General features: G+C 37.7%; 1 protein-coding gene across 7 annotated transcripts in view; it reads left to right on the top strand.

Moving 5' to 3' along the window:
• Window positions 1–19170, top strand: part of NSD2 (nuclear receptor binding SET domain protein 2) — a 99964-nt gene that overhangs the window by 60996 nt on the left and 19798 nt on the right. For 4 of the 7 annotated variants that reach the window (XM_059845326.1, XM_059845328.1, XM_059845327.1 and 1 more), the window contains 6 exons: window positions 3411–3555; window positions 4579–4656; window positions 6089–6207; window positions 8294–8398; window positions 9616–9697; window positions 10672–10796. In XM_059845326.1, coding sequence (XP_059701309.1) covers window positions 3411–3555; window positions 4579–4656; window positions 6089–6207; window positions 8294–8398; window positions 9616–9697; window positions 10672–10796 — 654 coding nt within the window. The remainder of the gene's footprint in view (window positions 1–3410; window positions 3556–4578; window positions 4657–6088; window positions 6208–8293; window positions 8399–9615; window positions 9698–10671; window positions 10797–19170) is intronic. The other 3 variants (XM_059845330.1, XM_059845331.1, XM_059845332.1) reach the window with 3 other exon arrangements.

Here is a 19170-nt window from a genome sequence, read left to right as displayed (position 1 = left end):
GAAGGATCAGGAAGTTAGTGCTGACTTTGTCATACTCTTTAGCTACTGAATGGTTGACTTCATTATAGCATATTTGTATTAGAAAAGAATTAATAGATGCAAACTTTATAAAGAAATATTGGAAAGCAGATTCTGTTGGATGGAAGTCAGTTGTGGTTCAACTTGGGATCTTATTAGATCATTGAAACTTAAGGTAATATTGAGAATGAAAATGAGCACAGTGCTACATAAACCTTTTAGTGGCTTTGGTTAAGTTGAGAAGAGCATTGGCATTGCAGTTTGCTGGCTCTGGAAAGGAAATGGTTTTGTAGCCAAACCATTAGACACAGATTTTGAAATATTAATTATGAAAAGCTGTGTGGGTAAATCATCTGTCTCATGTTGGACACAGGAGTTCTATTCTCAGTTCTTCTGTAAGTGACATTGCAAGAGGGAATTACCTTGGCCTTCATTGTACATAGCAAGAAGTCTTCTGCAATATTGAGGGACATACAGTTGCTTCTCTGGAAGAAATGAGATGATGATGGCTGCCTTTATGGACTCTTAGCCAGAGTCCATAAAGAGAAGAGATGTGCTGAGTCTCTAGTATTTCTATTTTCTGTGCCAGTTATCTGGCTTTGTTCCCTACTGTGGTTATACTGTAATTAATAGATGGAAAATATGAAGACTGTTAGAATATATGAAATTGAGGAAATACTTTTTCTTCAGTGTCGTTTCAGGAAATTGAAAAACTTTCTTAAACTTGAAATTCTCACTGATGATAGTGGCTAATGTTGCACAAAGTTTAAAAGTATTATGTTTTTTTAGAGAGAGGGCATCCTACCATTTCTGCCTAGAATACCTTTTAATAAGATCTGTCATGAAAACCCAAATCTGCCTGAATGTGTGATCCATTCTAACAGGTACAGAAACACTTCTGTGGGTAGAACAGAACTAGGTTGTGAAAGCTGCAGATACCTCTGAGTGATCATCAGATGAACCTGTCTTCCTTTTGTCTTGATTGGAATTTGACTGGCAAAGTGAGGAAACACCAACTTAGATATTTATGCTTTTTGCCTTTCATGTTGCTTTTAAACTGGCAGGTTCATGCCATTGGTGGAAGGTGGAGATTCTAACCTAAGATTTGGAGTGTCCCCTTCTGTTAGGCTTATCTGGTTCAACTTGCATGACTTTCACCAAGAGTTTGTTGTGTTGTAGATCTTCTGATGCTTTACAAAGAGTGATAATGTTGGCTAAAAAACAAACCTGGTTTTGAGCTGCTTGTACTGGTGGCATTGGAGAGTTTAGTGTATGGCTTTCTTAGTATTTGCTTGTAGAAACTGAGAAAAAAGGAACATTAGAGACCCAGAAGAGGCTCTCTGTCCCCAGTCTTGGGAATGGCTGAAGACTCCTCTTGTGGGGCCTCTAATAATACCTCTCTTAAAAGTAGAGCCATTTCTGCTGTGTCTTGCTTGGAGTCTGGCTTTGTGTGGTAGTGAGATTCATATATGGGTTTGATTTTATTATTATTTAACTGCTGGAGAATGTTTTTAATGATTTAAGATACACACTTCCCACATCCCTGAGGGAGGTGCTGAAAGCTTGGAGCACTTTTGTGGTTGTGGTGATGCATTAAGTATTTTGTGCTGTTTCCAAAGGAGTAAAGATGTATTTTGCACTATTGTATTGTGTGCTTCCCCTGTGAAAAATACAAGGCTAGTAAGCTTTGGAGGGAAGTGTCTGACTGGAGATAAAGGTGTCATTCAAGTGAGAGGCAGAGAGCTACACTGTTTACATATTGATTTGGGCCTTGAGTCTGTTGGGAGGAAAATTAAGGAATAATTTCACTACCATGGAGACTTTGGAGAAGACTGAGCATTTTCCTTGGAGGCCTTATTTGCAAGGGTCCCTTCACCATTAAGAATTCTGAGCATCTTTTCCTTGTCATTTCACAGTGCTGCTAGTCAGCTGAAAGTTATTTTTATTCTTCTTTTGTTGAGACTGGAGGTAATGTTTATGTAGACTAAATCTAGTTATTTCTTGGAGAATTAAATGAGGCTCTGTGCCCTCATTGAGCACAGTGACCTGTACATTTGTGACAACAGTCAAAATTGATGCTAATTTCATGTCCTGAAGAAGTGAGATACGTGGAAGGGGGGATATCTTGTGGGTTTATGTTCTCCATTTCAATAATGTGACTCCAGTTGTTGGATTTTAATCAAAATTGAGTAGAGGCTTTCAAAGGTAGTTGTACTCCTCAAACCTTATGCAGATGGATTATACCAGATAGAAACAAGACAATTCTTGGTACTCTACTAGGAGAAAGATTAATGCATGGATTTCTGTACTAGACACTGACGAATGGAAGGAAGGTACTGCAGCTATTTTAGCACTTGGAAAAGCAACAGTCACACTTGCATTCAGTTTGGTAACAGGAAATGTAGTTTTAAGACCCTAAATTCTAAGAAATTCGTTTTAATCATTTCACCTTACCACAAGAATTGAATTTCTGTGCTGTTGAATGGTGTTGCTCTTTGAACAATTGGCTTTCTTGACTTAGTTTTTATTTGCTCTGTGTTTTTGGGGTATCAGTTGCATGACTTAGATAGGATTCTGGAGAATGCTGAGTAATGAGATGAGAAGGATTGTTTTTAAACTTACTGTTTCATTTCTGCACAAGCATAGAGTTTTTTGACTTGTATGATTAATCAAATCTGATTTTCCTTTAGTAGAAGTAGGGGTATACTGAAGGAGTTTGGGAGGATTTTTTTTCTTTCTTTTTAATACTGGATTTATTTTTTTTGTTGTTGTTGAATATACTTCTAGAAACTCTATTAAACTCCATGTTGATGGATATTATGTGTCCTGCTTATAACATTAAAAAAGATACACAGCTTGTGTGTTCCTAGTGTTCATATGCATAATACAAAAATGATGAATCAATACAGGAAAATGTTACATCAAATGTTAACTTATGTAAATCTCTGCTGAGTTAGCTGTTCTATGATTAATGAGTTTTGCTCTGAATTGATGGATTTCTTTCTAGACAAATGTATATTCCAGTATTGCTTGCCTGTCATTTGTGGATCTATATTTAAACTTCATTGAGAAACAATACCCATTCTTTTTTAATGACCACAGGACAAGATTCATACTTAACTCCACTTACTCCATTTTTTGAATGGTAAAAGGCAAATAGATACTTCTAAAATTAGTCTTTATACTTCTGAATAAGCTAGTCAATTTTTTTTTTCAAAGACAGAGAGAGAAGTGGTTATTCAAAGCAAAACTGGATACTGTAGGTTTTATTCTGTCTACAGCAGAAATATTAGATCTTGTTTGTATCCAGTTTTCCAAAGTGATGGAAGTGTGTACACCATTCTTTCCAATGGTCACTTTTTTTTAATTCAACCCTATTTCTGCATGTATAGGTGGTTGCTGAACATCCAGATGCTTCAAGTGAGGAGATTGAAGAGCTGCTCGAATCGCAGTGGAACATGCTTAGTGAAAAACAGAAAGCTCGCTATAACACAAAGTTTGCCATAGTGACCTCTCCCAAATCTGAAGAAGACTCTGGTAAACGTAAAACTGTGCTAGTGTACTCTAACTAAATTTGATATGCATAGTGGCATTAAACTAAGCACATATTTGAGACCCTGTAGGGAAAACAGCTTTCACTGTTTTCCAGTTTTAATTCTTGGTGTTTGTGCCAATAGCGAAGGAATGCCAATGGTTACAATAAACGCAACCCATGAAGTCTACATTTCTTGCTCATTGTTCTGAAAAGTTGTTCTATGTAAACCTTCTGCTGTTTAGACATTGCTGATTTCTCATTCTTCTTCTGCCCATAAGCAGCTGCCATTGCATCCACTGCTTGTTACAAGTGGATGGTGGGAGGGGAAGATGAAGTGTTAACTGCTAGTAAAATTTGAGATGTTGTTTTTATAGAACAGTTAGAAACCGTTTAAAAAATTTAATCAGTGCTACACCTTTTCTTCATATATGCCTAAAGTGTATTACTCACATCATCATCAACTCAGGAAGAACTATTCCAGACTTTATTCTGTACCCTTCAGCCATTTGGCATTTTATTGTGCTACTCAAAGTTTTTAGGACTTTGTGCAAGTTTGCAAATACTTTATTTTTTTTCTCCTTTTATTTTTGTTGGTTTTTTCCGGTGTTTGTTTTTGATGAACAGTCTCAATTGTTTTCCAAAATATTTGAGGGGGTTTGGAGTCACTTACTTGAGAAAGGAGGAGGAAGAAGATAGTTTGCCATTTGCATGAACTTTATCAAATTTAACTAGCTATCATTTTTCAAATTTAAATAGCTTTACAGCACTGTAAGAAGACTTATATGGAAGTATTAGAAGCCAACAGGTGCTGCTTTGGGCAATGACAAGAATGAGAGGGAGTGTTTGAAAGTTTGTGAGACTTGGAAAAACTTGTATAAAAATGGCAGTCAGTTTTGTTAACTATCTGTGTGTGTGTGTGAAATAACATCATTTTGTGGAAAATTGAAAAGTTTTTAACTTTAAAATTTAAGTGTTAAATATTTGGATATCAGTTTAAAAAAAAAACACGTTCTGTATCTCTCAAGGTTCATCATTGAAGAATATTGGAGAGGCCAAACGTAAAGTGTTTCAAGACTCACCTAAAAGGAGATCAAGATCCAGAAGTAATTGAAATTTGTGTTCTGTGCAAATAGCTCATCATTATAAGTAGCTGTTGAGTGTATTTTTTTATGTAATCGCCCACCTATCATAATCTCTTTATTTTATCTCAGATGTTGTCTTCCTTGACGTTAGAACTTTAATGGATCCCAAATTAAATATCTTAACACTGTAGTGCTGAATTTTGTTCACCTTCCTCAGTGTCATATTGCAAGAAATGTAATTGAAATTGTACCTGTACCAGGTGTTTCTAGTACATATATTGTGTACATTTATAGTTACCTGCAGATGAAAATATGTCAGTTCTCTTGTTCCCCATCTCAAATCCTCTTATCTTAAACTTGGAAGAATGTTGTGGGATTTCTTTTGCTGGCTTTTTGTAAGTAGCAGGTTCTCCTGGAGCCATTTCAGTCTGCTTTGTGGATTCAGTTGGATCATAGAATATGTCCTAGATTGTTTAGATAAGAACATTAATTTGAAAATGATCCATATTTTCAAGTTGCTATATTTTTAATATTTACAGACATTTGTTCCCACTGGAGTAGAATGCTTGTAGCTGTAGGGCAATTTTCAGTTAACATATTTGTGCCCCTGGAGCTTGCAATTTTCATACTAATAATACTCTGTAGCTTCATAAACTAGACAGTACTGGAGAGTCTAATTATGTTGTCATTTCATGTTGATGAAACAGACCACTTCCCAAACCCTCATCTATCTTTTTGAGGTGCAGACAATAGTGGAACCTGTGGCAGGGGTATGTAGATTACTCACTGACCTTTGGTATTTAGCAGCTGCTTGAACTTTGCAGTGAACAACCATCTAAATACATAAATAACTTTGTGGTCTAAAATGGCCGGTGTGGTTCTGTTCGTAGGATTCTGGTTCATAAAGGAAGGGATCTTACAGTCTCATGTAAAATACAATCAGCTTGTTAGAGTCTGGAATTGCCATACCAGAAAGAGAATTAATCTGTACAGTTGGTGATATCTTATCTTTTTCAGAGGCTCTTTAACTGATGTCACCACTTAAAGTAGGCTTAAGGAAGAGACTTAGAAAGTAATTTTAGTGCTAAGACACTGTTACAAAGTGTCAGGAGAGTTAAAAGCTGTAGAGGTCAATCACATGCAGTCTGATGATATGAAATAAATGTTGGGCAGTAACATTCAGATCTTAAACTAGTGCTCATATAGGTAGACTCATCTTTGTAAAATAACTTGAGTATGAAGCAGTTGATTTAGATGTGTTCTAGAGTTAGTCTTCAGCACCAGAAGCCAGGGCCTAAGCATTAAGAGGTCATCAAACTGTGTTAATGTTTAACCATGTTTTAGAAATAATGACTGAAAGAAAAGTACCTTAAATAACTAGATCAGTTCAAATAATTTCAAAGTGGGTTTTAGATTATTTTTCATGTGAGTTTCCCCCATCCCCCATCCCAAGGTAATTTACATGGAAATAAAAGAAACCAAAAAAAGAGGACAAAGGAGCCTACAGAAGATTTTGAAGTTCAGGAAGCACCTAGGAAAAGACTCAGGATGGATAAACAGAATAATCGGAAGGTAATTATGTCATTGGTTTGTTGGGGTTGATTTATAGCAGCACCAGTCACATTGCTGTAGTTAAGTTTGTCAGCATTTCCATTTTCAGGATTAAAAAAGAAATGTCCATATATCATACCAAACTGTTGTCCATATTCAGAGATCCATGTGAGCTTACCACTGGGGGATTTTTCCCTTTGGTTCTGAGGCTGGAGGTATGACAAGTTGCACTTGCTACTTAAACTGTTTCCCAAAGGGATGTGCAAAGGGAGGCATGACCTCCCTGTGATGTTATGCTCTGTAGTTCTTTTATTTCCTCCTGATTTGGAGTTAGTTTGACCAGAATGTGAAAGAAATATCTTTAGCCAAGAGTTAGTTTAGACAAAAGTCAGAAGAGAGGAAAGCAAGTAAAGGAAAATAGAAAAATGACTTTTTACAAACAGGAAGGCTATAGGACACTTCAGAGTGGCATGCTGACCTTTTTCTTAGGTTAGCAGACTAGTAGTAGTAAATTTATATTTCTGCAGTAAAAGTATATTTATCACCCAAATTTCAGGCTCCTTTTCTTGTTAGCTTGCTTGTGAGAATGAGAATTTTCCTTCCATAGGTCACTGTGTTTGCCGACACAGCACAAACCTTGAGGAGCCTCAGGCACAGGTTTATTTAGTCATGCATGTAGAGCAGTGCATTTCATGGCTTTGACTTGTGTGGAAAGCTTAGCTCACACATGTGTTGGGGTGTTTTATTGCAGTATCATACTGTAGTGTGAGTACCATAGACCTGAGCTCAGAATTTCAGTGGTGTACAGCAATCAAATGAAACAAGCTAACAGAAGGAAAGGTAGTAGATTTATTTTTAAATGAGTTGTGGAGGTCTTATTTGTAGGTGTCAGTTTGTTGGTGGGCTGGTTATTTTGTTACTTCTGTTGATATTGTAGATGTTAAGACAACTTGTTGCCTTAGAGTTTAATACAAAAAAAAAGAGAATTTCAGATAGGCTTAATGAGCTGATTAGCAAGGGACAGAGAGAGTTCTTAATGTTATTACCTCTGGAGAAAGAAGGGCCAAAACTGGTTTTTGCACTTCTTGCTGGAATGGGTTAGTCATTGCATATTCATGTGACTTTCTAGGAGCAGTTTTTCAAACATTTTTAAACTTGTCTAATTGATTTGAATATACTATAATACACTAGATGCCTGGAATAATGAAGTTTACTTATTATAATTAATTCCTCCTATAAAGTCCTTGATTGGACTGTTCTAAAGGTACTTTCCTGTCCCACCAGCATTTGTACCCTCCAATTAGCCTACATTCTCAGAAGTAGGATGAAAGGTGGTTGCAGTATAGTGCATGCATGAGAGGTTCTGGTATCTTTGGTGCTGTGACACACATGTGAATATACCAGCAGGAAAATAAATAACTAAATGAGGTGAATGATTCCCATAATATTCATAGCACTAATGGCTGTGAATAGCATATGTGACTTCATAATGTGCATTTTAAAAATGTTGTTCTGTCTCTGGTGAGTTTATCAGAACTGCTTACAGGGGGGTTGATGTGTGTAAATATTAGGTGGTTTGGAAACTCTAAATGCATTTAGCAGGGTTGTGCTCCACAGGAAGGCCAGATCTAGTTTACAGTTTGTTTCAGGAATTCTCTCTTAGTCTTTCTCCTGCCTTCACAATCCCAAGGCACTTCCAGCTGTATATGCTGCTGCTTAGTAGAACATTCAGGGAATGACAGTGAAAATAGCTATGAAATGATTCAAAAAAGCAAACACTAACCATACTTCTTCTTTCTGCTGTTCCCAGTTTACCTGCAGGCTTTAGGTACAATCATTTTGGATAGGAGGAGCTTTGATTTCATGACATTTTATTTCTTGCACAAGAGTTGTGGGTTATACTCTCCCTTTGTCCTTAATTCTTATTTACAAAATCAGAATGTTTTCATATAAAGTAACCAAGCCATAAGTGCCCATATGGAGGCTTTGAGAAACTAATTTGTTCATTGTTGCTTTGATGATGTATATAAAATGCACATTAACAAAATGAGGGTTCTGTATAGTGTGCTTTAAATTTAAGAATGAACTATCCTGTACATTTTCACAGAATCACAGAATCCTTAGGATTGGAAGGGGCCTCTGGAAATCATCCAGTCCAATCCCCCTGCCAAGACAGGGTCATCTAGAGCAGGTTACACAGGAGTGTGTCCAGGTGGGTTTGGAATGTCTCCAGAGATGGAGACTCCACGACCTCTGTGGGCAGCTGTTCAATGCTCTGCCACCCCAAAGTCAAGAAATCTTCCTCATATTGAGGTGGAACTTTGTGTGGTTTAGGTTATGGCCATTACTCCTTGTCTTGTCACTGGGCTCCACAGAAAAGAGTCTGGCACCATCCTCCTGACGCCCTCTTTTCTTTCATTTTGCCCAGAAGTGTAACAGTAATCTTAGCAAACCCATACTGGGAGCCTCTGCTGGCATTGGTGGTAGGGCAGCTTAGAGCTGAGTAAAAGCACAGCATGGCACATCTGTAGCCATTTGTGTTTATTTTTACAAAGGAAATCAGTTCCCTGGCCTGTGAGGTGTTCACCTGCACATCTTTCTTTAGCAAAACTGACTGTCAGATGAAGAATGTGGGAAAGCATTTGTAAAGCATTGGAAATGGGTGTAAAGCTTTGTGTTCAGTAGAGTTGTGCTTATTAATCAGGTGAGCATGACAGGGTTAAGTATTCCAGGCTACAGTTTTAGTGATTTGAATGAATTTGTAACATCAGAAATGGAAAAAAAAATAGTGGCATGTGTAAGGAGCAATGTCTTAATTTTGACAAAGATTTGACAAAAACTTCTCCTGTTTTTGGCCTAAACTTTTAATCATGAATTCTCAATTTGGAGCAAATTTAGGTGCTGTTCATTCTTCCTTGAAAATAGTGGTTTTATTTTGGAAATGCTGAAACAATCTTAACCATAGTAATTTTTAAAATGGAACTGCTATAAGTTGTGGAGTTGGAAACAAGCCTCTCTGAGACTTAGATTTCTGCACACTGTTTACTCTCAAATTTCTATACTAATTCTGCAATTTACCTTTAATAATTAAAGGTCTTAATTTGACCAGTTTGTACAAAGAATAGTAAGGGCAATTTACAGGTTTTGTGTTCAGCACTCCCCCTTTTGATATGCTGAATTTGGGATGGATAAGTGGGATGCCGAAGTACTGTGTTCTTTAATATTTCTCATTTGTTTATGGGTTTGTACCCTGTGCTGTAATGAGTTTTAAAATTCACTTAAGTGGGGCTAGTTTAACTACAGTACCATTCAGATATTTGTAAAGACACTTTCTTTTTAATAACATAAATCCAGAACTAATTGCCAGTTGTATCCAACCACTCATAAATTAGGAGTTTTTTTATTTTTTCATATTTTTTTTTGTGACAGAGGGAGACAAGCAATGACAAAACAGCAAAAACAAACTCTTCTAAGGTCACAGAAACCTCCTCTTCACAAAAGAACCAGTCAGGTAATGTGGTCAGAATAAGTTTTAATGTAACTTTTTCAATTAAATACTTTTAAAAATGCCCAGGTTGTCTGAGGCAGCCGGCTAAATTCTGCTGACTCAGCGAGCAGCTGCAGTTGTGCCACAGCTGGGGGGGAGCCCTGTTCCTTCACTGCCCTCCTGCAGCTGGATCCTGGACTGAAATTGTGCACTGCTGACTGAGAGCAGCAGTTCACAAGTTCCCCGTGGGATGGCACCAGATTAAAGCTGGTGCCCCGAGGTCTTGGCGAGCAGGGAACAAACCCTGCTGCTCCCCTTTGCCCCCCGCACTGGCCCAGTAAAACAAGTGCAGTGGCCATCAGTGTCATCAGGTGCTTTGGGTTTTAGTCCTTTGACATGGTGCTTGATGGGAGGCAGTGTGGAGCACGAGAGGGAATTCTGTAGAGCCTCGGATCAAAACACCCAAGTCAGACTTGTTAATGATGCTCAAGTTGAGGGTAACTGCTACCAGAGCATGTCTCTGCAGGTGTTACAGTGATTTGCCAAAGACAAGCGAGCTTCAGCAAGTCCTGCTCGGTGTGGAAGGGGTGATGTGCCATGGCTAATGTGTGGCACTTGGCTCCTGTATGCAAATTTTCTCTTAACAAAGTGTTAGTGGTACTCAGATTGCGATGAGCTCACGTAGGCCTTCTCATATAACTGTTACCTCTGCTTTAAAGAGGTCTTAAGTCACAAGATACTTTGATTTTAATAGAAGTGAGATTATAAAAATTTGGGAAAACATTTAGCACGTATTTGATTAATGGAGACCTTTATTTTTAAAATCAAGCTGAAATACATGGCTTCAGAAGCTTCGTGTTCGCTCAGTCCTATGTAGGTGCCCAGAAGACTTACCTAAATAATTCCTTCCTGTATCTGAAGGAATATTTTAAATGGCTTCAGGGAGATAACATTTTAAAGTTCCAAACTTCACTTTGTAAACCAAAATTATTTTACAGCAACGAAAAATCTGTCTGATGCATGTAAACCTCTGAAGAAGCGAAATCGGGCTTCAGCAGCAGAATCTTCAACTCTTGCTTTTAGCAAGAGTTCATCTCCTTCAGCTTCCTTAACTGAGAATGAGGTAAAAAAAAAGTGGTGTTTGCACACAGCCATTTAATTACAGAAATTATCAGGTGTGAATCTTGTTTAAAAAAAGAAAAAAAGCAAAACTCAAAGGCGAATTCTCTAACGTTGGTGCTCTAGACAAGTTCCAGTTTTGGCCTCTGTGAATCCTGTTACCGTGTGCATTGCAAATCATTTATTGTAACACCAACGTCTGCTTTGGGGACGTCGAGATATTATTGTGGTTTTTAATGTATTTACCAACAACGTTTTAGAATTGTAACCTTCTCTTAGAGGCAAAGTAAAATGCCAGTGTGTTCTGTATTTTCTTCTACAGATTTTTATGTAAGTGTACTACATTAGTTACATGATGTAACTCAATATTGTCATGTTGCCATAGCTTTTATATCGAAGCAGATTTCCTAATCCTCTGTTTGATCTAGAACTGGACAGTCTTCTGAGCAGAGCCCCTTTTAACTCAAATTAGTTTTCAGGCTGTTTTAGTGCTATTTCTCTGTGATGCAAATAGCTCCAACCCCAGTAGAGTTAAACAGGCAGTGAAGGATGTATCTTTTTGATACTTGCTAATCCTAGTCTTAGCTCTGCATATTTGGAACTGTAATTCTTCTCAGCTGACATACAATAAATGAAATGTATGTACCAGAAGTGTATTCATACAATCCATTAAACCATTCCCCAAGTCATCTACACTGTTAAAACCAATCAGCCAAAGAGTGGCAGCATGAGGGTGAAGTATGCATGCTGTTTTGCAGGTGGGTTTGGATCTGTAGTTGGTAGGGTTTAGTTAAATATCCATAGACAAACAGCTTCACCCAGTCTGTGTTACAAAAACTGTAGAGAAAATACTTGCCTGCTAACAAGGGAATAGGGCTTCCAGCTCTCCTGGAGACTTTCATCTCCCCTAACAAATGCATGAGGTGCTGTAATGAATGCAGTTAAAATATCTAGGCAATGTTCAGTAAACAGTTTACCTTTGGGTAGGGGAAAAAAGATTGCATGTTAATGGCTGTATATCTTAACTGTAACTGCAAAAACATTTTAACTAAAAAACCTCAATAAATATTCCCTCCTGTACCCCAATAAAACAAGCAAAGGAGGTCCCACAGGAAATAATGTCCATAGCAGCAGCCAAGTAAAATAATACTTATTTTGTTTTCTCAGTTGAGAGACTCCCATCTTTTGGCTTACCAGCTCCTGCTGGATTGGCTTTGCTGGTGGGACTTGCTATGGAATGGTCTGTTTGGGGCTCTCTATTCAACCAGACTAGTTGAAGGAAAAATCTGGGGGGTTTTGGCTCAAAATATGCATCTCTAAATATTGTGCACTCAGAAGAAAGATTTTTCTCTTTCTCAAAATTATGATTATACAATGAATTATCCAGAAGTCTTTCTTAACAAAAGTCTCTTTCTTGTAGGATTTTGGGTTGTAACATAATGGTTCATATGTAAGAAAGGATGTGGTTGTATCTTACATATGGCTGAGATGGAAATTCTAAAACTTAGCACTAATTTACTGAGCTACTGCTAAACAGTAAAAGATCTGAGAAAAATTAGCTTCATACACTGCTCACAGAACACAGATACACAAACTAGAAATTGAATTAATTGTTTTCAAAGGCTTAAAATATCAAAAAAAGGAAAAAAAGGCCCAAACAGCATAACTGAAAACACACTTTGTTAAATAATTTTGGGGGACTGCAGGGGGAAGTAGATTAATGGACTAAATCCTTGCATTGGTTAAAGCTACACTGACCTGAACTTGGACCAACTAAGGATTGGGCCCAGTTAATTTCCTATAGTAGATATATTTTTGCTGTTAAATAAAACAAAAATATCAGGCATGTGTTTCAGAAATTAATATTGATCTGCTCTACAAAACCAGGAGAGAGAAATTCTGGATTGTGTGGGTGGCTCTTAAAAACTTTTCCCCCTTTTGTAATTTTTTTAGCACTTGTCTAAACAGCTAAATTTGTGTGTGTCCTGAGAGCATTCACCTGGAGAGAAACTTTCCCAGTATTAAGGGAAGGTTTTTTAAAAATAAACACAGTCAGGTAATGGTGAAAGCCTTGCACAGCTAATTGAGTAGGATGTAATTCTTCTCAACTTCTAAGAGATTTAATTATTAACTTTCACATTTCTGTGTTCACTATAATACTTCTAAGTGTTGGTTTAGGTGCTCTCTCAACAAGTACAGGAAAAATTCTGTGTATTCTACAAGCACATACATCTCCACAAGGTGTATATATGAGGATTGTGGTCTTTTTTTTCCCTTCTCCTTTCTTTTTCTCCCATACTCTTTGTGAACAGCTTGTTCCAGAATGGAACCTGGATGTGACTGTTATTTGTCAAGAACTGTTGTTAGCTACACACCCCTTAAGTGTTTGTCCTTTACAACCAGGTTCTAGGAAAAATGTGCTCAGTTCTTTCTTGTTTGAAAGATGCATCTTATTTGACATTTAAAAAACTATTTTGAATGCTTTTTGTTGTTATTAGGGGATATTTTTTAAATGGGGTTTATTTGAAATACTATAAAATCAGGCAAGGCCAAATTTACAGTTGATAAATTACTTTCATAGGGAGATAAGAGTGGGAGTGTGGACTTGTTCAAACAGATTTGTAGATGTGACATATTAGAGATTAAAGGTTCACTCCCTTAAAAATTGGGCTTTGAAGTTGTTTTAAGAGGGATGGACAGAAGCAGTGAAGTGTTTATACAGGAATAAATGAATTTCATACCTGCATTTAATTGTGAAACAAAATAATTTTACTTCTAGGCACTTGACTCAAGTCACTTATGTGAAATATGATTTTGTTGAAATACAATTCTTAATGAGCAACTGGTAGGGCCACATGTGAAAAAGATACTCAACACTTTGGGGTCTGCAAAAGCTCGGAGTAGTTTTTTACTGGCTATGTAAGACTTGGTGTAAGCATCCAAAAGCACATATTTGTGAGAAGAGATGCAGATGGTGTATTTTAATTTCTTTTTTTACCTTGGCCCTCCACCCCCTAATAATGTAGTAGGTGCCAGTAAGAGTGTAATCAGTATTTTTTTAATAAATAAAAAAGACTTTACATTACCATTACTGCTGGATTATTGGCACACTTGGTGTGTTTGCATGAAACATATCTGCTTTAGCTTTTCAATCAATTTTTGTGATTATTGTCTGGCTTCATTAAACTGGATAAATTTGTTGACAGCAGATAAGTGTCAAAGTATCGTGCAGACAGTAGGTACTACTTGCAAACTTTGTCAAAGAAACTGTAATCTTTTCCTAAGAGAGGACAAAATAAAGCACATGTGATACTCTCTGAGTTAGCCAGCCTGTCGTTCATCACACTCTCAAGTCTGAGCTGGCCAGCAGATGGCAGCTTAAAGAAGCCTGGGAAAGATTTGAAGAGGTGCTTTTATTTTAATTTCATCAGATCTTCCTTAGAGGAATTCTTTCTTCCTTCTGTGACAACCAGTGTCAAAACAAGCTCAGTTCCTGGTTATAGCTACAAATCCTTGTGTTTCCAAGGCCTAACAATGCAAATTATAATAATGCAAGCCTTAATGCTCTTTTTCTTCATATTAAACAGTGGATTTTTTTCCCATTATAGATTTGAGACAGATTTCATTTATCTGCATTTTTAATGGGCATTAGCATGTATACACAAAGGAGAAAACATGTACAGCTCTTAAAAGGTAAGGTATTTGCTTGAGGAGGCAGTCATGAGACATGCACAGCTTGCAACTCAAAAAGTACATCAGCTCCATTTATCATCCCTGGAGTCTAGTTGTCCTAGAATATGCAACTAAAAACTCTTACTGAAGGTGAAATAACTGACTTTTTGATCCTAAGAACAGGAAGGAAGAAGGGAATTCATGTTATTTTAAACTACTGATCTAAAGACAAAGCAGTTGCTATTGACCTTGCAGGTTGTTAAACAAAATCACTGTGCTTCTAGCTTTTCATTCAAGCTTCCTGCAAATATAATTCTCTCTTCCAAACATTGCTTAAGGATAACTTAATATATAATGCCACCTTACATCCTGTGACTTAGCAGACAGTTGTTTCCTGTGTTTGTTTCTGTATGCCTATGATTTTTTTTTCCCCCCCAGTAAGCAGTCAGGGGTACATTTTTATGGAACACTGCAAGTAGTTGGACTTGTTCCTTGCTAAACCTCTGCTAAAGCCTCTAACATTTTACATGACCTGCATCACCCACCAGACCATACAGTTTTGTTACAATGGTTCTATTTTCACGTGGAAAAAAGTTCAAAGCTTCACTTTTGTTCTTTGACAGCACATTCTGTGTAGAAAATTAAGTTTCTTGTGTACTTATTCTCCTCTTGTGTGTTACTTAGGCTTGAGAGTGCAGAGAATCTGTTAACTGAATGTTTACATGATGTAGGTTTTTATTCTGCATCCCCTACCAAAGTATCATAAGTATCTGTAGGCAATTTTATACTGTTTTAAAATGTTCTCATAGTTTTAATTAACTTTCCAGGCAAATTCAGAAATGCATAATATCCTTATCTGAAACGTCTAACTCCTGCTAATAATAAAAATGAAACTTGTCCCAGGCTGTCTTTTTTTTGCTATTATAGTACTGTGTACATTGTGGCACCGCATACTTAAAGAATTTATCTAGTCTAGCAGTATGGGCCAAAATATCACTCTTCATTCAGTTCAGGAATTCTTATATGAAATAAAGGAAATGTTAACTGTAACTCAATTGGCTCTGTCAGTTTTTCTGTCTCTGTGTGGGTGCACGATAGATGGTCTTTGGAATACAGCCTGACCTGTTTGGATGTTGCTTATTGACTTACTCTTACATAAATTGTTCTTAGAGTAAAAAACCAAAACAAAACAAGCCCAACCCTCTAGCTGCTCAGATTTTGTTAATCAGAAAAAAAATACGCAGTTGGGTTTTATCTGTTGGAAAGATGGAAGAGTTTATTTATCAGAACATGCATCCTCCAAGCTTTATAGAGAGAGCTCTTAGCCAGCCCAGCCCACTTCCTCCTGGGTGACTGTGGTGTAGAAATCACTGACTCTAAAGTCTTGTCAGGAAGTCTGAGATTGTAGCTGTGTCCTGAGTGTTAAGGAAAATGAAACTTTGTGGGCAACAGCATTCAGAGCTCATGAAGACATGCCTCTTTAGTTGCCTGTGAAAAGATGCTGTGTAGCTGTTGTATATGATATGTTAATATCATATGATCATAATATATATAATGGCAGGTGACCTGAGAGGATGTTGTTTAAGACATCCCTGTAAAAGGTGCAGGTCACTCTTTGTGGGCCCTTTCTTTTATACATGCTGCTGCCCCTGCCCTGGAGGAGACTTGCCTGCCAAGCAAGCAGGAGGAAATAATTTCCTGCCATGCTTTGTATATACCCCTAGCTCTAAACTAAGTGTACGTAGTGGGGTGTGTTTCCTTTTGATGTCCTGCAGCCTGCATTATAAAGCAAATGATGCTCAAGTAAACCAGTGGGAAGTGGGAGGGGTTGCCTTCTTTGGATCTCAGAAAATTTGTCCTTTAGTTGTTTTTGTTACTGCTTGAACAGAACGTGACAGAAGAACGTCATTGTCTTGAATGACTAAGACCAAAGCTTATATTCTTAAGGCTTAAGGAGGCTGTTACACAAGCATATGTGAGTAATACAAGAAGGGCTTTTATTAGACAGAGTGAATTGATCAAGTGATTCTTTTGAAGAAGAATTTTTTTCGGACAAAAATTGCACTTTGGTAGCTGGAAAAGTCTAAAGAGGTGTGTGGCTGGTGAAGTGGCAACTGTTGGAGCCTGTTCCAGTGTAGGCACCGTAGATGCTCAAATGTTAACAACTTCTTCAGTCTAAATTTCCAAATTTGCTTTGAGCCTTCAAGCATGGCAGGAAAACCTTGTCTGGGTTGGATCTAGGGTAGGGGAAGTCCCAGGGAAGCTGATGAGCACAGAAGTGTTGAAGTTCAGTCTGCAATTGCCAACACACAGTGAATAGTGTTTGGGACTTGATTCTGCTCCATGAGACAGAGGTTTTTGCCCTAGCACATATTGCTGCTGGTCCTTCAGGACAGCCTTTAGCCAGGAAGTACCTCAAGGGAAGAAAAAAAGACACACCATGACCCCCTCCCCACCTCCTAGGATAACACTGAGCCAGCAAGGATGCTTTCTTAGATCAGCTGTTGAAAATGAAGACTTAATCCGAAATCTAAAACAAAAGGCACATTTAATAGCCAGGTCACCAGGTGATCAAGCAGAATTTCTGCAATTTTTTGTTCTTTCTGTCATAACTTCTTAAATTCCCAGGCTCCAGATTGCATGAGTACAGACACTTTATTTTCAGACCTAGAATTTCTGAACCTTTTTTTCTTTGAAATTACAGAGCAGTGATTTTGCTGGCTCTGGTATTTACTCTGATTTTGGAGCTGTGTGAAAGGAAGGGGACAATTGTAAGTGGAGAGAAAGATTTTTTTTTTGTTCCAGTGGGTGGAGCAAATGTCTACATCAGTATTTGACTTCATCTGCTTCTTTGAACCACAGCATGATTTGAATTTTTCAAGTCCAGTCTATCCTTTCACAGCTTATATCATGTATCAATATGATTGGATGCCAGCTGAGAATATGTCACTACCTTTTGGTTGTTTTTTTTTTTTTTTTAATAAGTGACATTTCAGCCACCCAGATGTGAAAGGAACAATACCATTTGCAAAGTTCACCCACGTGGTTCTAGAAATATGCAAGCTGAGTGTACATAGCAGCTAGCATTTAATTCTTTTGTAAAAAGCCAGAGGGAATGAAGAATTGCCTTGCATTTCTGCTGAGCTGTGTGGCTGAGCCTGGAATCAGGTACCTGGTTGTAAAAAATGCTTTAAAAACTGCAGTAGACCTGGATTCAGTATTTAGATGTACTGTGAGAAATGTTTCCCTATGCTAGAGCTTGTCCTTTCACCTTTAATTGGTGGTGCAGTGAGCTGTGCAGTTAACTCAGGCTCAGTCTTGCAGCTGCAGGACTTGTGTTACAGCTGGAGGAAGTCTTGCAGGAGGAAGACATTGAGGAGTGATTTTATACACAAAATCTGTGTGTAAAGTCTTCTGTCAAATTGACTTCCTGCCTGCCCCCCTTTAATCATTTTAGAGTGCTTCAGACAAAAGACAAAATTAAGAATATAAACATATAAATTCAGAAAATGCCCGTAGCTGACTCAGTTTAATTCCTCTCAATGCTCTGGTGTGTCTTTTTATTGCAACTATTGTGTAGAGTTGCACACATTTCCTCCTCTAAGCCTGCTTGGCAACCTCTGTGAAAACCAAACACTTATTTACTCAGTATATTCATGCCAAGGAAACTCCATTATTCCACCAACAGTCCTTGCATCTGTGTGCCCATGTAGGTCCCTTTTGCACATAAAAGGCAAAAGTAGTCCAGGAAGCAGGAAGAAAAAGTAAATATCACCCTTATACTGAGCAATTAAAACAGTTACCCAGTGTTCAGCAATGCTTGCTGATGTAATCTGGCTTTGTACACCAGATACTGCAGTGTGCAAAGCATGTTCATTCAGTTATGAATTCATGCTGAAGGTGGCTTTTACAAGCATTGTTACGTGGTCTCTCTAAAAATAGGTTGACGTTTATCTGAAAGAATCCCTTAGGCACTTCTTTTGTGAACAGGGAATTTTAGCATATAGTTCAAAAGAAAATTAAAATTACTTTGGGGGATTTGAAGTCTTTATATGCTGGTCCCTGTACCGTTGTGGGCCTGAGTAACTGTTCCAAAAATACAGTAGTAGTATAAAATGTATGCTCAAAATATCTTGTGATGAGTAAAACCAATTGTTTAATGACCCATTGCTACAATTTTTGTCTTTTGAAGGGTAAAAATACAATACTAAACACAAAGAATTTACAGAGATGCCAAAACTTTGTCCCAGTTTGACTCAGTAATTAAGTATTTTTTCAATAATCAAGCTATGGGGAACTTGGAGAAATGCAGTAATGTGTCCCTACATGTTCCCTTTTGAGTTTTATGTGTGTAAGTAGTGAATAATGGCTGAGACACGTGGGAAAGGAAGGATTGCCTTGGGAGCCTGATGGGAAATTGGTCATTTCTGTGAGTAGTAATGGTGTTTGGAACCTCACTAACCCCTGAAGTCAGTTCTGGCCTGCCCCACGTGAAGAGCATGAATTGGTTTTTAGGCTGTTTTTCTCCCTTTTTCTCACTTGTGTATGCAGGTGCAGAGTTTCCAGTAGAAGGAGCTGCATTTGATTTCTGAAATACCCCTCGTGCTCAGTGTTCAGGCAGTGAAGTGTGAAAGCCTCTACAGGCAAATCCTCACAAAATAATGTTGGTGTTCAGTGATGGAAGGGAATGGGAAGGAAAGCCTGAC

The sequence above is a fragment of the Haemorhous mexicanus genome, chromosome 4 (assembly GCF_027477595.1).
Source record: "Haemorhous mexicanus isolate bHaeMex1 chromosome 4, bHaeMex1.pri, whole genome shotgun sequence".
Classification (NCBI taxonomy): domain Eukaryota; kingdom Metazoa; phylum Chordata; class Aves; order Passeriformes; family Fringillidae; genus Haemorhous; species Haemorhous mexicanus.
The sequence above is the reverse complement of the archived record's forward strand: the minus strand, read 5'-3'. Positions and strand labels throughout refer to the sequence as shown.